This window comes from Pholis gunnellus (genome assembly GCF_910591455.1).
Source record: "Pholis gunnellus genome assembly, chromosome: 18".
NCBI classification, from domain to species: Eukaryota; Metazoa; Chordata; class Actinopteri; order Perciformes; family Pholidae; genus Pholis; species Pholis gunnellus.
In genome coordinates, this window is record NC_136545.1 from 20,929,174 (window position 1) to 20,950,867 (window position 21,694).

Sequence of the window (21,694 nt, forward strand, 5' to 3'; positions counted from 1 at the left end):
CACAATACACCGCCCAGCGCCGAGGGAGGCGGGGGAGGGGGGGGAGACACAGAGAGAGAGAGAGAGACGAGGGGGAGAAGGAGGGAGGTGTAGATAGAGGAAGTGAGAATGGAGAAAGCCTGCGTGGGAGTGAGACGGAGCGTCACTCCTCCATGAAGTTGGGAGAACTTGAGACGATACAAAATAAATAATAAAGAGTAAAATCTGTTTGTGTTCAGGGACCAACGTTGTGTTTAGGCAACAAAAATACACAAAACCACAGAATGCATTTTGTGGTGATGCTGGTCTGACGGGTCGAGCTCCAGAAACCCGGTCCCGGTCTGAGACCACCTGTTCAAACCATTACGAACCCGTCGACGGGGTCAACGCTCCGGGGTCAACGCTCCGGGGTTCGGTTCAACCGGACCAGAAGAGAGACCGTCTGGAGACGTGCTCCGTGTTCACAAAGCTAAACAACCATCACGTCTCTCTAGAAAACCAGTGAGCTTCAAGTTCCACCTCTTCAAACAGAGAACCAGGAACCATCAACAGTGGTTTACTTTTACAAAAACACAAACAACTTTGTAATTTGCATGAAAGAATGACGTGTTCACACTGTTTATTGGTACAAATGTTAAAATGTTAAAATGTAGAAATCGTAATTCATTTTGACTTCATGAAGATCGATACAAGAGATAAAAGAGTTCTTCACCGTTAAAATACATTTTGATTCATCAGAACTTCAGACGGGCGACAAGTTAAAAGAAAAACCTGGTTCCTCGAGCGGAGAACCTGAAACGCAGGACATGAAGTTCTCACCGTAGATCTCTGGAGGTTCTAAAGGGTCCTTTAGGTGGTTCTCGAGCAGTCCTTCAGATCTTTAATTGGTTCTAGCAATCATTCAGGATGTTCTATGATTCCTTTAGGTGCTTTTGCTAATCCTTTAAGGGGTCTTGGGGTTAATTTAGGTGGTTCTAGGGTAAATTTAGATGATTATAGCAATCATTTAGGTTCCTTTAGGTCAGGGGTGTCAAACATACGGCCCGCGGGCCGGATCCGGCCCGCCACGTCATTTTATGTGGCCCGCGAATCTACCAGCAAAAAAAAAAAAAAAATGGAAATCGCGCACGGCGGAGCTCCTCCCCGATCCGCGCGCACCCCCCCCCCCCCCCCGCCGACAACCGGCCCTTTGGGGGCAACCATGATGCCGATGCGGCCCCAGAGCAACAATGAGTTTGACACCCCTGCTTTAGGTGGTTCAATTAGTCCATTAAGAGGTACTAAGGTTCCTTTGGGTCATTCGTGCAATCATTTGGGATGTTCTAGGTGTCCTTTTAGTGGTTCTTGGGGTTCCTTACGGCGGTTCTAGCAATAATTTGGGGTGTTTGAAGTGATTCTATGAGGTTCTAGTGATCCATTAGGAGGTTCTAGAGTTGATTTAGGTGGTCGTAGTGTTACTTTAGGATCCTCAGGTGGTTCTCCAGATTTCAGGGATCCTTCAGTGGTTGAACACCATCACGACACATAATAAGTGAATATATGTTCTAGAGACAGAGACACAGGTTTTCCTTTATCCGTCACCCGTCTGTATGTTTTATATAAATATGTTTGCTGTGATTCATAAGCTCAGTGTAGAAACATGAGGCCAGCGTTCTCTCTGTACGGCCACTGGAACCAGTCAACGGGGTCAAAAGTCATCAAACAGGTCCTCTGCTGCTGAAGCTGCTGTCGCAGCATCTGAGGAGCGCTGAGGGGGGGTCTGCTGCTTACTGGATGCTGCAGGGGGGTCGGTCCTGTGCAACACACACACACACACACACACACACAGGTCAGTGGGCTAATGAGGCTGGTTTACAGGAGAGTTTTCCTGTTGAGACGGGAAGTGTATCATGTGGCCCATAAGGAACAAGACTAGAAACACATGGGCAGCTTTTATACCTGTGTGTAGGTAGGTGTGTGTGTGTGTGTGTGTGTGTGTGTGTGTGTGTGTGTGTGTGTGTGTGTGTGTGTGTGTGTGTGTGTGTGTGTGTGTGTGTGTGTGTGTGTGTGTGTGTGTGTGTGTGTGTGTGTGTGTGTGTGTGTGTGTGTTCAGCGGTATAGAAGCTCATATATTCTGCCTTTACATGAATGTAACAACTTGTGATGTTTAGGAGTCAGGAAACAAGATGTGAAGACATAGGAGAGGAGGAAGGAAGGATCACGGTGGGTAGCTCACCCTCTCCACCGACTCACATTATCAGTCACAAAGGAATAGTTTCACATTTTGGGAAGTACGCTTCTTGGCTTTCTTGTGGAGGGTTCGATGTTTCCAGTGATTCTTTATGAGGTCCTAGTGATCCATTCGGTGATTCTAGTGATCAATTAGGTTCAAGGGTTGATTTAGGTTCCTTCGGTGTTTCAAGAGACCATTAGGGATCCTCAGACGGTTGGAGTTATTCTTTAGGAGGTTCTAGAGTCGATTTAGGTGGTTGCAAGGATCCTTTAGGAGGTTCTATGGTTGATTAAGATAGTTCTAGTGATCATTCAGGAGGTTCTAGTGATCATTCAGGAGGTTCTATGGTTGATTAAGATAGTTCTAGTGATCATTCAGGAGGTTCTATGGTTGATTAAGATAGTTCTAGTGATCATTCAGGAGGTTCTATGTTTGATTAAGGTAGTTCTAGTGATTATTTAGGAGGTTCTTGTGATCCTTTAGGAGGTTCTATGGTTGATTAAGGTAGTTCTAGTAATCCTTTAGGAGGTTCTTGTGATCCTTTAGGAGGTTCTAGAGTTGATTTATGTGGCAGTGATCCTTAAGGAAGTTCAAGGGTTGATTCAGGAGGTTCTAGCAATCATCACAACATATTCTAGGGTTCCTTTAGGCGTTTCTGGGGATGCCAACCAACAATATACCGCCTGTGGAAGCGGGTAACTCCCCCGTCTTAAAGCCTCACTCTCACTGATGAACCCGACAATCCAGAGAAGCAACTCAAGCTTTAAGTCACAAGTTGCTTCGAGGACGTTCAGGAAACGGAGAACACGACTCTGCTGTGACGATGATTAGATGGATGGAAACGAGAAATAAGAAAGAAGGAGCGACGTGAGAAAGAAGAGCGGAGAGGCCCTGAGCTCGTTTAAATCATTACCAACTGGATGACAAACAACGGCGCGCTGCTGGAACCGGTTAAGAGGGAAACAAGAGCCGTGTTCACTGGAGAGGGGGGGAGCTGTGCCACGGAGGACCACCGGAGACCTGAACACATGGTGCATGGTGGGGAGGGGAGGGGGGGGGGGGGGCGGGGACGTGACGGAGGCGGCCCCGGGAGGTGAGGTTAAGCTCCGGCATCGGGCACTCGGGGAGCCCCCCCCACAGGGCCGGTCCGCTGACGTACCGGAGCCGCAGCACGAACACCAATTATGTGCTAGTTTGTAGCTTAAAGAAGCTAAACGGAGGCTCAGTTTGGAGTCTAAATGAAAACTAAAGATCTGTCACATTACAACAGAGAAACATGTTTCTATTGAACTCTAGAGGTTCGTCGATACAAAGATGAGAAAATCGGAGGAAGAATTACGTTCCAATACAGCGAAACTGTAAATTTCCTTTGAATCAATCAAACAAACAGGACTTTCACCCAGGAGGCCGCTGTTCATGTCCTGTGTGATTCACTCACAGGGTTGAAGGGAATGTTTCACGTTGAGTAAACCTTTGAGAGGAGATGTTTTATTGAAACGGGTCAGAAGTTGCGTTGAACGTTTGATGTTTGTTCCTCAGATCATTTGTTTTTTTAGAGGTAAACTCATCTAAAACAGAAACACAGAAATATGTCTCCTCAGATTGATCTAGTTTGGGAACCACAGCTTTAATGGATTCCTTCCTCTAACAGAATCACACGGAACTTCATCCACATGTTCTACAAACGTTATAGTTTGTTACAGCTGATCACGTTAGCGGCTCACAGCTCAAACAGCAGACTAAGAACGCTAGAAGTCTCGTGTCTTGTAGTGATTATCTGTGATGACTGGGAGCGATGTTTGATAGTTTACAGAAACCAGAACGAGTTTCTTTTCATGAGAAAACTGTCCTCCGAGATCACAAACACTGAGATCTGAAAGACGAGTTCACAGGAACTACAATGAGGATTTAAACAACAACCAGCTGATTAAGAACTCGTTATTAAAAACAACATGGCGACAGCGTAAACGCCAAACTCAAGGCTTCAAAACATCCGTATAGACGGTCCATGTCTGTGCCTCATCATTTACTTTAGTCTCTAGGTCACTCCTCAGTCCAGAGATGGTCACTTCCTGTTCACTGGTTGCAAAAAACGCCGGCGACAGCAGTAAATCCAAGATGGCGACTGCGAAATTGCCAAACTCGATGCATTCAAAACATCCGTCCACGACGACTACGTCCACTTCTTACATACAGTCTGTGGACGGGGCTAGTCGCTTCCCCCTGCTTTCAGTCTTATGCTAAGCTAAGCTAACCAATCTGCTTCATCTCTGGAAAGGGAGTTATTCCCAAAAATGTTGAGCAACTCCTTTAATTATAACTTTGTTTTCTGCTCATGTGGCCTTCGTTGAATCCTCCTCCAGAGAAACATGGAGGTAACGGAGGAGGGTGAGCGGGTTGAGTAGTGACAGAACTAAAAAAACAACAGGGGGGGGTTCAGGACTACCAGCAGCCCTGAACCCCCCCACACACACACAAAAGGCCTCTCTTCTGCAGCTCAGAGGGAGGCAGCTCCTGCATCCAGCTGCTCATCAGCTCACTGCTGCTAATGACCCTCACCACCACCACCAGCTACTGGGGCTGGACGACGGCCCCACGTACAGACATCTGCATGTGGCACAGCTTACAGTCGCTGGCACTCGTAGGAGCTTGGACTCATTTACCGACCCCCCCCCCCCCCCCCATCTCTGTCAGGAACAATGTCAGAGTGAGACGCGACTTTGGAAAGATTTCTAAATGACCACATCCAAAAAAAAGAAGCTGGCAAACGGGAGATACGGAGGAATAAAAGCAGCGGTATTGTGAGGTTTTTGGGACGAAGGAGAGAAAATGGAGAGAGTCGTTTCTTTGACTTCGGCTTCTTAGTTTCTTGTCCTAAGATCTGAGAAATAACAGCATTCACCAACATCCAAGAGAATCACAGCGGCCGGTTCATTTCCTCACTGCACTCTGGTGTCCAGGTTTTCAGAAAACCTCTCTGGATCCAGACAACAATTCGCTTTTTTTTTGTGAACCAATTCTTCTCAATTGTATGTTTGATTGAAATCAGGCGACTCCTCCGGTCCTATAGAAGTCTATGAGAAAATGACTCTACTTCTCTCTAGTGTCCACCAGGGGGCGACTCCTCTGGTTGTATAGAAGTCTATGAGAAAATGACTCTACTTCTCTCTTGATTTATTACCTCAGTAAACATTGTAAACATGAGTTTATGGTCTCAATCTCTAGTTTCAAGTCTTCTTCAATACAGCATGATGTTCATTTAGTAAATGATGGTCCATTTAGAGTCAAACAGACCATAAAGCAGGGGATGCTTTAGGGGCGGGGCTACACAGTGATTGACAGGTCTCTACCAGAGACGTATACGGCGTCTCTACGTCACTCCTCCTCAGTCCAGATATGGTCACTTCCTGTTCACTGGTTGCAAAAAACACAAGATGGCGACGACCAAAATGCCGAAGTGGAGGCTTCAAACCAACGAGAGACGTCAAAACAATTACAATTAGTTCTTATTTATCGTGTTTGACATGATGCTGCAGCAGCAGCAGCAGCAGCAGCAGCAGCAGCAGCAGCAGCAGCAGCAGCAGCAGCAGCAGAAGAAGAAGAAGAAGAAGAAGAAGAAGAAGAAGAAGAAGAAGAAGAAGAAGAAGAAGAAGAAGAAGAAGAAGAAGAAGAAGAAGAAGAAGAAGAAGAAGAAGAAGAAGAAGAAGAAGAAGAAGAAGAAGAAGAAGAAGAAGAAGAAGAAGAAGAAGAAGAAGAAGAAGAAGAAGAAGAAGAAGAACTCCCATTCAGCCTTCAACAGTTTTCTTGCTGGTGGTGAAGGAGCAGCTTTATGATCCCTGCTGCTGGTCTCTTCTATCTGTTTTCTGTCTCTTTAAGCTCACAAACACATGCTGCCTTGGCTTCGGGCGGACCAGCTGGTGACGAGCAGACCGGGAGAGTTGAAAGACCCGTTTTTCCACTGTGGACTTTATGTGGACTCACGGCTCCACTAATGAGAGTGTGGAAAACACCGGGAGGCTGCGTTCAGGTGTCAGGATCTGTTTGAGTTTACTTCTCTCTATGTGGAGAGTTTGGGTTTTAATTGTCCTGTTTTTTGAGAAATCTCTCCCCGAATTCCACAAACATTAACAGTAAGCCCCGCCCCTAAAGCATACATATTACAGTACATTACAGTCATTTAGCAGACGCTTTTATCCAAAGAGACTTACAATAAGTGTATTCAACATAGTATTCAAGAGAACTACTAGTCACCATAAGTCATAAGTGCATCTCCTTTAAACAAGCATCTAAGAGCAGAAACCAGAGCAAACGTACAGAAACAAACGAAGGTGCATCCCCTGCTTTATGGTCTGTGTGACTCTAAATGGACCATCATTTACTAAATGAACATCATGCTGTATTGAAGAAGACTTGAAACTAGAGATTGAGACCATAAACTCATGTTTACAATGTTTACTGAGGTAATAAATCAAGAGAGAAGTAGAGTCATTTTCTCATAGACTTCTATACAACCAGAGGAGTCGCCCCCTGGTGGACACTAGAGAGAATGCAGCTTTAACACATGAAGCTTTGGCTTCACGCTGCAGAATCCGTATACTTCTCTGGTAACAGACCTGTCAATCACCCGGTAGCCCCGCCCTCTCAGGTCATATGTCATCATAGTTTTAGTTCAGAGACCAACAGATGTTTGTTTGCGTTCCTTCACATATTTACGTCTCTGCTGGTGTGAACGTTTAGCTGCAGAACGTAGAGATAAAAAACCTTTTACGATGTTTGATTTTCCAGTTCGGGAAAACGTAATAAACGAGATCATCTCTACGACTTTTTGTATTTTTGTGTTCTTCAGTAAAGACGGGAGGTGTAAGTTTAAACTTTAGTAGCAACAATAAAGCATTTAAATAGATTTAAAGTGTGTTTTTTTGTAGTTCACACCCGGCTACACTTTACGAGCCAGTAAACCGAAACCACAGAGCCGGAGGGACGCCGTTACATCGTCACAACAAGCAGTCGATGACATCACGCGTGTGCGTGTGCGTGTGCGTGTGACGTCGTGTACCTCTTCCTCTGGACGCTCGGCGGCTCCGGGCGCCCGTGGTGACGGAAGCGCCGCTTGCGACACGGGGCCACGTCTGTGATGTCCTTCAGGCTGTCGTCCAATGGGCTCGCAGCAGCAGAGCGTCCTGAGGATTATCAGAGAAAACACAGAAACATGATTATAAATACATTTTAAATAATCTGGAACCTTCTACGGAGAACACGTCCACGACTCTGGTGTGTGACGCAGGTTTTCTGATCCACGTTTTACGTCTCATTGACGTTTACATGCAGACTAATATTTCACTATTGAAAGTTATTACGAACGGAGCATTTCCAGATTAAAACATGTTGATATTATTCAGGTTTCAGCAGCATTCTTTGGACATTCCTTTACTGCAGTTTGTAACTAACGTCTCTTTCCTGTTTTACAGTCGGTTCGGTTTGTTTCTACACAAACAGAAGAGACGACGAGCTGCAAATCATTTCACGAGTTTTGCAGAATCAGAAATATTTGACTGATTCCCAAAAGGAGAAAATGTTACGTTACAGTTTCTCTTATACATCCATCAGAGAAGAAATGAGGTTTCACCAGCGGAGCAGCTGGAAAACGAGGTAAATAAAGTGACTTCAGGGCGGAGCCGCCGTGGAGCAGCTTCACGTTAGTCAGAGCCTGAACAGCTGCACGTCAACGGAACATTCATCTTCATCACACAGCTGAGGAGGAGGAGCAGCGCCTCGTTTGTTGTGCGTGTAGACGTAGTCGGTGACGTCGTCCGGGTTTAGAGATCGTTTTTAGAGAAACAGACGACGTCAGAGAGACTCTTTGACTTTGATATTCTGATTTTAAATGTTGGACAGATTTGGTTCAAAATGAAATGATGCGTAGAAGAGTAAGTGATGTAGAACGTCACACATTCTTCTTCTACTGTCTGAACATCTGCTTTTGTCCGTTTTCAGCAGCTGTAACGTGACGACGTCGAGGAGTTTACGGATCAACAGAGCGGCTCGGAGCTCAATCGGCACCTTCAGGGATCAAAGATGACGCTGGGAAACCTGGAAACATTCTTTAAATTAGACTTTTTCTTCAAGCCCGTCGTCTGGTTTCCACATCGTCCGCCCTGGTTTCTATAAATGAACCCTCAGGTCTGTAAACGCTGTCTGTTAAACACAGCGGAGAGCAGCCGAGTCAGCGGCTTCTGCTTCCCTTCAAGACCTTTTATCACTTATTGTCATTATGTAACTCAGGGTTGCACAACGACATGCAGATGTAGCTCATTTACTACCAAAGACAAACAAACAACTAATTAAAAACAGCGTTGCATTGCTGTGTTGCTTCTTTATGCATCAGGAGGAACGCAACTAAACTCTTCTCTGGGCAACATGGCCGACGTCTCAACGTTAAAAACTCAACATGGAGGAAACGCTGCACGTCAACACCGACGATGTTTCAGCGTCGACGTCTTCCAGCTCATTGATTTAAGTTTCAAAGCCGGAATGATTGAGAGACGAGCCGGTGAGCACAGAGGAGCGTTTAGCTGCTGCAGAGGTGATGGAGACCAGAACCAGAGCTAACAGAGAGAACACTCATCATACGAAGAAACCACTTAGAACGCTCACGCTGCTTTGTGCGTCTGTTGGATGCGTAACGAGGAAGAACACAAAGAACACAGATCATCAGCGTCTGACCTCACAGACTGTGCTTCATACTACTGTATTTAAATAAATGGGACTTTTAACCCCGAAGAGGTTTTGGGGCGTTTTTGTTGCTCCCGTCACATTTGAATTTCTCTGTCGCCTCGTTTTAACTACAATAAATGTATAATATACAACATAATGTATGTACGTCATATAATATACAACATAATGTATGTACATCATATAATATAGAACATAATGTATGTACGTCATATAATATACAACATAATGTATGTACGTCATATAATATACAACATAATGTATGTACGTCATATAATATACAACATAATGTATGTAAGTCATATAATATACAACATAATGTATGTACGTCATATAATATACAACATAATGTATGTACATCATATAATACACAACATAATGTATGTACATCATATAATATACAACATAATGTATGTACGTCATATAATATACAACATAATGTATGTACGTCATATAATATACAACATAATGTATGTACATCATATAATATACAACATAATGTATGTACGTCATATAATATACAACATAATGTATGTACGTCATATAATATACAACATAATGTATGTACATCATATAATATAGAACATAATGTATGTACGTCATATAATATACAACATAATGTATGTACGTCATATAATATACAACATAATGTATGTACGTCATATAATACACAACATAATGTATGTAAGTCATATAATATACAACATAATGTATGTACGTCATATAATACACAACATAATGTATGTACGTCATATAATATACAACATAATGTATGTACGTCATATAATATACAACATAATGTATGTACGTCATATAATATACAACATAATGTATGTACGTCATATAATATACAACATAATGTATGTAAGTCATATAATATACAACATAATGTATGTACGTCATATAATATACAACATAATGTGTGTACGTCATATAATATACAACATAATGTATGTACGTCATATAATATACAACATAACGTATGTACGTCATATAATATACAACATAACGTATGTACGTCATATAATATACAACATAACGTATGTACGTCATATAATATACAACATAACGTATGTACGTCATATAATATACAACATAACGTATGTACGTCATATAATATACAACATAACGTATGTACGTCATATAATATACAACATAACGTATGTACGTCATATAATATACAACATAACGTATGTACGTCATATAATATACAACATAACGTATGTACGTCATATAATATACAACATAACGTATGTACGTCATATAATATACAACATAACGTATGTACGTCATATAATATACAACATAACGTATGTACGTCATATAATATACAACATAACGTATGTACGTCATATAATATACAACATAACGTATGTACGTCATATAATATACAACATAACGTATGTACGTCATATAATATACAACATAACGTATGTACGTCATATAATATACAACATAACGTGTGTACGTCATATAATATACAACATAACGTGTGTACGTCATATAATATACAACATAACGTATGTACGTCATATAATATACAACATAACGTATGTACGTCATATAATATACAACATAACGTATGTACGTCATATAATATACAACATAACGTATGTACGTCATATAATATACAACATAACGTATGTACGTCATATAATATACAACATAACGTATGTACGTCATATAATATACAACATAACGTATGTACGTCATATAATATACAACATAACGTATGTACGTCATATAATATACAACATAATGTATGTACGTCATATAATATACAACATAATGTATGTACGTCATATAATATACAACATAATGTATGTACGTCATATAATATACAACATAATGTATGTACGTCATGCACCTTTATGGAGCGGATCTAGACTTGTGGTCACATGACTGTTGGTCTCAGATGAATCAATCATGACGTCATCGTTTGAAGTCTTTATTAGAGGAGACATTCATAATGAAACATGGAGAATAAAATGCTGTTGATTGTGATGAACGGTGTCGTTTTGGTGATTGTTGAAAGAAAACAACGCTTTTCCATCCCACCAGGTGAGTTTTGGGGTTCAGAGGGTTCAAATGTGAAAATACGCAAAAACAAACTTCGTGGCACTAATTATGAAGTCTAGTATTAGGCCACGCCCCCTTTAGTGATGTCACAGCAGGTGTTGTCCACCAGCCGTGGAACAGCTGTGACTTTGCACCAGATGTTCTCTGCAGACGATCCGTCAGAGCTCCTGAGTTCACGTCACGAAGACGCAGAAACACGGAGAACACGGCCGAGACCTTCCAGCCCAGAACCAACGATCGTGGATTAAGAATATAACAAATATGATTTAATTATTCTATTTTTATAATAAACTTATGATCTCTGGTCAACACAAGAATGAAAGTTGTACTGTTGTGATTCTTTGTTGGGGTTTTTAGTCGAGGACGTTTAATTTATATGTCGATTGTTTTATTTATTATTTTTTACAAAAACCTGGTTCTTAATAAATAAGATGATTAAAGAGATGTGAATCAGCTGTTTCATGAAGCCTCACGATGAGAAACCTCATTACCAATAACAAAGAACAAATAAGTCAAAGTTCTGAACATAAACGTCTGACGGATCCGTCTGTGAAGCGTCCGCTCGGTACAAAGGAACTGATCCGCTTCACTGATCGACGTTTAAAAGGCTCGACGGAGGTCAGACGATGAAGAGTTGGAGGTCTTACCTCGGGACGATGAAGTGGAGGCTGGAGTCACCTCCTCTGGCTCTTCATCAGTACTTCCTCCATATTCATCTTCCTCCTCCTCCTCCTCCTCACCTGCTGCTCGCTCCGATTTGACCGAATCCTCGTTTTTCTGTCCCTCAGAACTACAACAGAGAATAAAACAAACAGTTTAAAAACCAAACATTCATAAAAGACTTCAAACATCACATGAGTTCACTGTGAAAGGAGAAGAATCAGAGAACGGCAGGAATCACAGGAACAGGCGTCACAACTCTTGAGCAATTTGTTGAGCAACTAGAAAAGTTTACATGTGTTGAAAATGTGACGTTGAATCATTTCTCTCGTTTGAAACAACGCGAAGCGTTCGAGACGTTGTGAAAGCGTTACGGTGAAGCATCGAAGGAGAGGAAGTGTTGAAAGCATCACGTGAACCGTCAGAAGTCAGAAGTTGAAGCGTCGGTCAAAGGTTTAAGTCGACGTGCTGCGTGCAGCTGAAGTGTTCGTTAGTTCCCTGAAAGAACGAAACAGTTGAGCCTAAATACAGCTGAGAGGAGCTGAACCAGGGGAGGCTGTGGAGTACCTGGTCTCCTGCAGGTGCGTCACACGGTCCTGCAGACTGCGGAGCTTTGCTTTCTTCTCATTGAGGACCAGAACAAAGCGAGAGTACAGCTCCACCTCCAGCGCTTCTTTAGCTGCAGCGTAACGCTTCAATCTTCAATGTACAGCAACACAAAAACACACGTTTGTTTCATTTTCATTTACAGAGTTAGAAGTATTTAGTATTCAGATACTTTACAAAAGTAAAAGTAGCAAATCCACACTGTGAAAATACTCCACAAGTAAAAGTGTAAACGTATTAGAAACAAGTATTCTTTCTGCAGAACAGCCTGTTAAGAGTCTGTTCTCCATAGAACATAAAGGATATTATTTAATAGAACATTATGTATATACTTTGTGTATTTAGTGAATAAAAAGCCACGTTGACTTTGTATAATAATGAGAAGATAATTCTCTACAAACACTATCAAAGTAATATTTATTGATTTATAATATTCTAAAAAGGTAAACAGGCTCATTTCCATATGATTGAGTTGAAGAGGACCTTTGAGTTAAAACAGCTGCTTTAAATCACCGTTTCATGTTTAAAACTACTTTACAGAACCCCCCCCCCCCCCCCGGTTATTCTGTGTTTGTGTTCTGGTTGTTCTGTTGTATTTTTCTGGTTGTTCTGTTGTATTTTAGTGGTTGTTCTGTTGTTTTTAGTGGTTGTTCTGTTGTATTTTTCTGGTTGTTCTGTTGTTTTTAGTGGTTGTTCTGTTGTATTTTTCTGGTTGTTCTGTTGTATTTTTCTGGTTGTTCTGTTGTATTTTTCTGGTTGTTCTGTTGTTTTTAGTGGTTGCTCTGTATTTACTCTGCGGTGATGCGTTGCTGTTCCCGTCTCAGTGTTCGGTTCTCCTCCTGCAGGTTCTGGTTGTGGTTCTGCAACGTGTTCCCTCTCTGCAGACTGTGGATCAGTAACTCTCTCACTGCCTCCGCCGGCTCCGGGACGACTTTCAGCAGAGCAGAACCCAACCTGAACTGAAGAAGGTGAAGAAAACTAACCAACCAGCTCACAGAGCAACAGGAGGTCACGGCTGCTGTAACTGTTCCTAAAATAATGTAAAACTACCCACAAACGCTGCAGACCGGACTCAATTCTAAAATTATTTGATCACTTTAATCTGTGCGCTCCAGTTTCACCTGGTCATTGTCACATTTGGACCGTTGCATCCTGGGAAACAAAGTTTTCTCTCAGACATGTTTACACACAGATAAGAGGCCGAACGTTGACCTCTGACCCTCAGCTCTCTAAATAACTGACCTTTATGGAGGTAAACACAGCTGAGAGTCTGAACAGACGACAACAAGAGAGATTAACAGTAGAAATGTGGTGATGGATCAACACAGCCGCAAAAACGCAAAACAACGAAGCGTAAAACAACGTTGCGTTACATAAACAGTGGGCTCCCGGGTGAAAGTCCTGTTTGTTTGTCCTGGCTGTTAGTTACCATCGTACCGGTAACTCCTCGCCGTCGGCAGACTTCCTTGCCGGGAGGAGAGCAGACACGAGCACCGGAGAAGTAGTCTGCCAGCGATGGGGAAAGAGGCAGCGGGACGTGGGTTGAGCTAGCTAGCTAGCGCTAATTATTACCTCATTTTTTAACAGTACATCCATGTATTTACTACTTTAGTACTTTATTGTAAAGATAAATGACAGCAGCCACGCTGAGCTTTATTCACGCGTTATAACAACTGGTTATAGTCATCTTGTGGAGGATATGTGAAGATATTACTACATTATTAGTGTCAATGGATGTTGAATTGCTTTAAAGCTAGCGAGCTTTGGAGTTCAAATTACTTATTTTTAAGTAACACTAGCAAGAAGCTAACTTAGTTTGCTCCACATGTTTCCTCAAAGTCAGAAATCAAATCATTCAAGAATCGGACAAAAAGTGAGCACAGTTCAGACGTTAATTGGTGAGATTGTTGATTTAAAAGTTCTATTCAAGTCACGTACTGATGTTTGTGAACTCTGCTGAGAGGAACAAACGTCATGATGTCACAGAACTGTGGTCGTCTCATGTTTTCCCTCTCTCTCTCTCTCTCTCTCTCCCCCTCTCTCTCTCTCTTGATTATTTAAGTGTCTAATATTTGCCAGCTATTGCTTCACCACCTCTTAGAAACGTTGAGTAAATGCGAGGCACCGGTCGGTTGGCCGGTCCGTGTTGACGTGGGCACCGGTTCCCCCATGTTGCCATGGAGACGCTACTGTTTCAAAAGCTGCTTCTGACTCACGGACTCCGCTGATCAACTGCTGAGAGCAGCTTCACGGATTCTCAGCTTACAGCCGGAGCGAGCGGCCGTTTGAGTCATTCACAAACCTGCGTGTTCATGGTGAAAGAACGGACTTCTTTCACTCAGCACAGAGTTCAGACCGCCAGCTCAAATCAGCTCTTAGCAAGTCTGGAACGTTCTAGTTCTAGAAAAGACTAGAAAGTTCTAATCTTCTTCTAAGCGTCTTGCCCGAGGACACGTCGGCATGAACCGGAGGAGCTTCCATTAGAAGACGAGCCGCTATACCTCTGAGCCACAGACGCGAGTAGCTAACGAGTGAACCACCTCAGACCAGACGTCAACCTCCGGTTCTGAAGACTGAAGTTAAAGCTGCATTCTCTCTAATGTCCACCAGGGGGCGACTCCTCTGGTTGTATAGAAGTCTATGAGAAAATGACTCTACATCTCTCTTGATTTATTACCTCAGTAAACATTGTAAACATGAGTTTATGGTCTCAATCTCTAGTTTCAAGTCTTCTTCAATACAGCATGATGTTCATTTAGTAAATGATGGTCCATTTAGAGTCAAACAGACCATAAAGCAGGGGATGCTTTAGGGGCGGGGCTACACAGTGATTGACAGGTCTCTACCAGAGACGTATACGGCGTCTCTACGTCACTCCTCCTCAGTCCAAATATGGTCACTTCCTGTTCACTGGTTGCAAAAAAAACAAAGATGGCGACGACCAAAACGTCGAACTCGTTGCTTCAAAACGTCCACATCTCAGAGGCGGCCTGTGGTTCAGACTTTATGCGCTGCCTCCTCGTTCATTTCATTAGTTTAAGTCTTAATAACAGGGGGCCAATCATAGCGCTTCAACGCTAAACAGGGCGGGTCTTCCCAAGAAAAGCCAACATAGAAGAAAGTGAAAGTGTGAAAACGAAGAGTAGATCAAATAATCAGTTTTCATTTTTCTGAAATTGAAAACTTGAGAGTTTCGTTGTGATTCATCTTCAGTCATAGTTTCCTTTAAATGAGTGTTTCGGGCACAGCGGCCCTCTTTCCACACAGCAGAACGTGAAATGGAAAGAATTCATTCTGATTCGTCTGAAAGTTATTTACTTTCATTTTGGGTTTCAGTGTTTCTCGGTCAGAAGGAATAAAAGATATTTGTAATGTTTGTAAAACGATAAGATGTGTTTCTAAACTTCACAATAACGAATCATTAGTGAGAATAAACCTTTAAAATGTATAAAACTAAATATCTCAGTCCTACACGCGTCTCCTTTGAGCTGGAGGTCGGTGGTGCTGCAGAGAACAAACATGTTTGGAATGCTAACCGCTCAGGTAACACCTGTGTGTGTGTGTGTGTGTGTGTGTGTGTGTGGGTGTGTGTGTGGCGTTAACAGCAGCTGTGATTAGAGGGAACGACAGAGCGAAGCCTTTCATTATGACATCAGAGCTTAATGTTGAGAAACCCTCTGACTCATCCCGGCACACGTGAGTCCTGCAGAAGCTCGGAGTCGTTTCCTTCTTCTTCTGCGACGGACGCACTTCAGCTTTCCATTCAGTCATAACTACCATAACTACCATGGCAACAAGGCTTTGTGTGTCTCCATCACAAGTTCACAGCTGATCCCAGAACAGAGATCAGTGTTTTCCCGCCCCCCCCTTGAAGGATGCTGTAAACCCAGGGGAAACACTGGAGATTATTATATAGTCAGCATTAAAGGATGGCCGGCTATGTTCAGAGAGAGACGATATCTTTACTACTTGTTCGATGATTATTAAGAGAATCTTTAAAGTGACATCACGACTCCTCTCTCCTTTATACGTCTTCATATTCAAGACGTAAAAAGCTAAACAGCGAGAGCTAAAGGTCAGATATGTCGTTCAGGAGGAGGACAAGAACAGAGAGAACACTGGACTCAAACACAAAGACTCGTCCTGTTAGTTAATTAATAGCTTTCTGAAGGATTATGCAGGAAAATAAAGACTGAAAACCACATGTGGGACTAAAAGCTTCTTAACGGCCAAAATAAATCAGTTATTGCCGCTTAAAAATCCTCCTTTTGATATCAGAGAACACACAAAGAAGAGTTACACAAGAGGAGCCGGGAGGATCATTAACAGGCTGATTTACTACGAGATGAACTCAGACTGAAGGCGCTGATCTGTGAACAGTTAGCAGCAGCTGTGAAGGTTTGAGCTCATCACAACAAACACAACAAACACAACAATCACAACAATCACAACAATCACAACAATCACAACAAACACAACAAACACAACAATCACAACAAACACAACAATCACAACAATCACAACAATCACAACAATCACAACAATCACAACAAACACAACAAACACAACAATCACAACAAACACAACAATCACAACAAACACAACAATCACAACAATCACAACAAACACAACAAACACAACAATCACAACAATCACAACAAACACAACAATCACAACAATGACAACAATCACAACAAACACAACAATCACAACAAACACAACAATCACAACAATCACAACAAACACAACAAACACAACAATCACAACAATCACAACAAACACAACAATCACAACAATCACAACAAACACAACAAACACAACAAACACAACAATCACAACAAACACAACAATCACAACAAACACAACAATCACACCAATCACAACAAACAAAACAAACACACCAAACACAACAAACACAACACACACACCAATCACAACAATCACAACAAACACACCAAACACAACAAACACACAACGTACTGAAGGAGACTCTTTAAGACCGCTCCACCCACACACCTTCTTAAATTGACCATGTGACTCGTGTGTGTGTGTGTGTGTGTGTGTGTGTGTGTGTGTGTGTGTGTGTGTGTGTGTGTGTGTGTGTGTGTGTGTGAGCACTCACAGAGATGTCCTTCTGGACCTTCTCGTACTCCAGCGTGACGGAGGAGCGGCGGTCGGGTGGAGGCGGAGTCAGCGTGAAGCTGTAGCTCTCCGTCTCCGTCTCCGTCAGCGCCTGCTGGAGGTCCTGCACGTAGCGCTCCGTCTGCATCTCCAGCTCCTCCGCCTCCTCGCACACCTCCGCCTCACTCACTGAGAGAACGACACCAACAAAATAACACTGTTTCTGGAGAGTCGACGTGTTTGTGAAAAGCATCGGAACGTCTGTCCAACGGTGAGGAGTGAGCAGAACGTTCAGTCAGTTGCAATATGCGACCTCACCACTAGAGGGCACTAAACCCTTCACACTGTCCCTTTAAGTAAGAGATCTGACCGATAGAACTACACACAGACCACATGTGACGCAGCTGCTAGTGTGTGTGTGTGTGTGTGTGTGTGTGTGTGTGTGTGTGTGTGTGTGTGTGTGTGTGTGTGTGTGTGTGTGTGTGTGTGTGTGTGTGTGTGTGTGTGTGTGTGTGTGTGTGTTTACCGTCTCCTCTCCAAGCCTTCTGTCCGTCAGTCAGCAGCATCTGGAAGCCTGAGCCTAAGCCCCGCCCCTTCCAGTCCACGCGCAGGAAGTAGGCGGAGTCAGGCTCGGACGGGACACGGACCTCACGCACCGACACGTTCATGTCTGCGGATGACAAAACAACAACACAGAGTCACGGGACTGACACGCATACATACACACTAATGCAACAAACATATATGTATGTGTTGCCAGTTTCTCAAAACGGTTGCCAAAAGCAACCTGGCAACCGTTACTGTGAAGAGCAGAAAGGAGAATTCACCTGGAAGTTTAATCCGGACATTTTAATTTACATTTATACCATTTTATATCAATATTAAAGCTTCGTTTGTCTTTTAGTTTCAGATCTAAACCTCAAACAGTGAAACATTCAAACAGTCTGGAGGCTGATCTCTGCTGATCTCAGGTCAGCCAACACCGCATGTTATTTACCTGCTCTCACTGTCAGCTGCTTCACAACAACAACAACAACGACAACAACAACGACTCTCTGTGAGCAGCAGCGTCTGCAGGAGGCCGAGCTGTGTTTCATAAAAAGAGAGAAAGCTCTGAAGGGAAAGTGGATCTGTGGACCACCAGAGACCACGAAGACCACGAAGACCCACCAGAGACCCACCAGAGACCACGAAGACCACGAAGACGCACAAGAGACGCACAAGAGACCCACAAGAGACCACGAAGACCACGAAGACGCACAAGAGACCCACAAGAGACCACGAAGACCCACAAGAGACCACGAAGACGCACAAGAGACCCACAAGGGACCACGAAGACGCACAAGAGACCCACAAGAGACCACGAAGACCACGAAGACGCACAAGAGACCACGAAGACGCACAAGAGACCCACAAGAGACCACGAAGACGCACAAGAGACCCACCAGAGACCACGAAGACCAACAAGAGACCACGAAGACCCACAAGAGACCACGAAGACGCACAAGAGACCCACAAGAGACCACGAAGACGCACAAGAGACCCACCAGAGACCACGAAGACCAACAAGAGACCACGAAGACCCACAAGAGACCACGAAGACGCACAAGAGACCCACAAGAGACCACGAAGACGCACAAGAGACCCACCAGAGACCACGAAGACCAACAAGAGACCACGAAGACCCACAAGAGACCACGAAGACGCACAAGAGACCCACAAGAGACCACGAAGACCAACAAGAGACCACGAAGACGCACAAGAGACCCACAAGAGACCACGAAGACGCACAACACAACCACAAGAGACCACGAAGACGCACAACACAACCACAAGAGACCACGAAGACGCACAACACAACCACAAGAGACCCACAAGAGACCACTAAGACCTTTAACTACGTCCCAACACCTCCACGTGTTCCTCACCTGTTCAGCAGCTCCTCTGACTGGTGGATCACGTTTAAACAGCGTTCTGGTTTCTTTAACTGACGTTGTGACTAAATCTTTTTATGTCACAAAAGACGGAAAGAACAAAGTATGAGTTCACCAACAAACAGCATGAAAATAAATGTTCTAATCAGATGAAGCCGAAGACTTGAACACAATCATTCTGTTCTACTTTGTGTTCCTTGTTTTTATTTCTATACATTTGTGTTTATTTGTTTATTCTATGTTCGTATGTTGAGAGCAGTGGTGGTCCCTCAGGGCCTGCAAAGCCTTCTCTGCTGGTCTACACACAATCACAGTTAGAGCTACTTTATAATGTTTCTTAAATACACTGCATGTATTATAATTTATAAAAACATTGTTCTCATATCTTCTCATTGCACAGCTATGTGTTCCTCTGCTGCTCTGCTTCAGTGCAGCTTGTTTTAAGGAGAACTTTTATCCATCAGATGTATTCACGTTGAGCTTCACGTGTTTATTAATAAACTGCAGCGCGCGCACACACACACACACACACTCTGTTTGTAAACAGGGAGGCGGAAGCTACGACACGTTTTAAGACCAGCGAAGAAGAAGAAGAAGAAGAAGAAGAAGAAGAAGAAGAAGAAGAAGAAGAAGAAGAAGAAGAAGAAGAAGAAGAAGAAGAAGAAGAAGAAGAAGAAGAAGAAGAAGAAGAAGAAGAAGAAGAAGACAGCCTCAGCTGCACGTGCAACGATGTAGACGTGTCGGTGTTGATCTCACCTGAAGCTTCAGCTGCTGCCGCGTCGCTTTAGGAGGAAATCTCTTCTGTTGAACAACAAGCAGCTGTTCCGGCGACGGTAGCACTACGTCATCATCAGGCGACAGAGCCGCTTAAATCCTGAGGAAAGGGGCGGGAACCAAAACAAAGGTTTTACTACAGTACATAAATACTACAGTACATAAATACTACAGTACATAAATACTACAGCACATAAATACTACAGCACATAAATACTACATGACATAAATACTACAGTACATAAATACTACAGCACATAAATACTACATGACATAAATACTACAGTACATAAATACTACAGCACATAAATACTACATGACATAAATACTACAGTACATAAATACTACATGACATAAATACTACAGTACATAAATACTACAGTACATAAATACTACAGTACATAAATACTATATGACATAAATACTACAGTACATAAATACTACAGTACATAAATACTACATGACAAGTAAAAGTCCTGCGATCAAAAAGACAAAAGTATTAACATTAAAATATACTTAAAGTACCCAAAGTAAAAGTAGTCGTAGTTCAGAATAATATATATTTATTATTATATTATAATTATTGATGCCTTAATTAGTTTTTTTGTCCCTGGCAGAAATAAGAGAAACAAAAACACATTTCTTGTTGTTAATATTATTATTATCATGATTAGCAGTAGTATTTTATTTGTAAATTATTATTAGTAGTAGTGGTAGTACTTTGTTTGTTGAATAGTATTATCAGTAGTAGTAGTATTAGTAATAGTATTAATAGTTTTTTTGCACTAACTTGACATCGAGATGAACACAAAATGAAATGAGAGCTCAGTCCTTATTCTTATTATAAGAACAATAGTTTGTTTCCATTGTTCCTGAACAATCAACCGTCTTCATTTAGAACTTAATATTAATCTAATAATATCCTCAAATGACACGTACATGCTGATTCTGAACGGTCTGAAGATATATTAGTGGTTTGTAATCTATCACACATCATCATGTATTAGCTATTTAAATGTTGTATTAATAATCAAAATCTGCAGAGTAACTCGTGTTTAAAATATATATGTACTGCAGTATAAAGTAGTGCATAAAGTAGCAATCAATGGAAATACTCAAGTGCAGTACAAGTACCTCAAAATCATGTACAGCGGGTCAATAGGTTCCATTAGTAGAACCTGTTAGACGGTGTAATGTGTGAACATCGAGTACAGCAGCACAGTAATAATGTGTAACCAGTAGATCATCACAGTCTGTAAATAAAGCCTCACATGTTGAGTTCTTCTCTGGACTTTAACTTCCTGATGCACGTTGAGGAGAGCAGAAAGCAGACGAGCTCGAACACAACGAGCAACGAGCGCTTCTTCTCTCAGAGAGGCTGAAGAAACATCGTGAGCCTCGTGTGGAGGAAATGAAGAGATTACTGAGAGACACAAACTCTCCAAGAATAATGACTTTAAGAGGCTTTAAAAGTGCTCTCTCTTAAAGACACACATCAGCTGTTTCTCTCTGTGTGTGTGTGTGTGTGTGTGTGTGTGTGTGTGTGTGTGTGTGTGTGTGTGTGTGTGTGTGTGTGTGTGTGCAGGACTGTGAGTCT

The 21,694-nt window shown here is 42.5% G+C and overlaps 1 protein-coding gene across 2 annotated transcripts; it reads right to left on the reverse strand.

Annotated features, from left to right (window-relative positions):
* Nucleotides 1–1,634: 1,634 nt before the first annotated feature.
* xrcc4 (X-ray repair complementing defective repair in Chinese hamster cells 4) lies at nucleotides 1,635–20,129 on the reverse strand. 2 transcript variants are annotated; one of them, XM_079178660.1, is made up of 9 exons: nucleotides 20,080–20,129; nucleotides 19,318–19,394; nucleotides 17,916–18,059; nucleotides 17,391–17,578; nucleotides 13,061–13,227; nucleotides 12,230–12,361; nucleotides 11,650–11,792; nucleotides 7,248–7,371; nucleotides 1,635–1,772 (listed from the first exon to the last, which is right to left on the reverse strand). In XM_079178660.1, the coding sequence occupies exons 3-9, from the start codon at nucleotides 18,055–18,057 to the stop codon at nucleotides 1,667–1,669; spliced, it is 1,002 nt and encodes a 333-aa protein (XP_079034786.1). In that variant the 5' UTR covers nucleotides 18,058–18,059; nucleotides 19,318–19,394; nucleotides 20,080–20,129; the 3' UTR covers nucleotides 1,635–1,666. The 2 variants fall into 2 exon arrangements, with proteins under 2 accessions (XP_079034786.1, XP_079034787.1); XM_079178661.1 differs by lacking the exon at nucleotides 19,318–19,394 and having other exon boundaries at nucleotides 20,080–20,126.
* Between the last annotated feature and the right edge of the window lie 1,565 nt (nucleotides 20,130–21,694).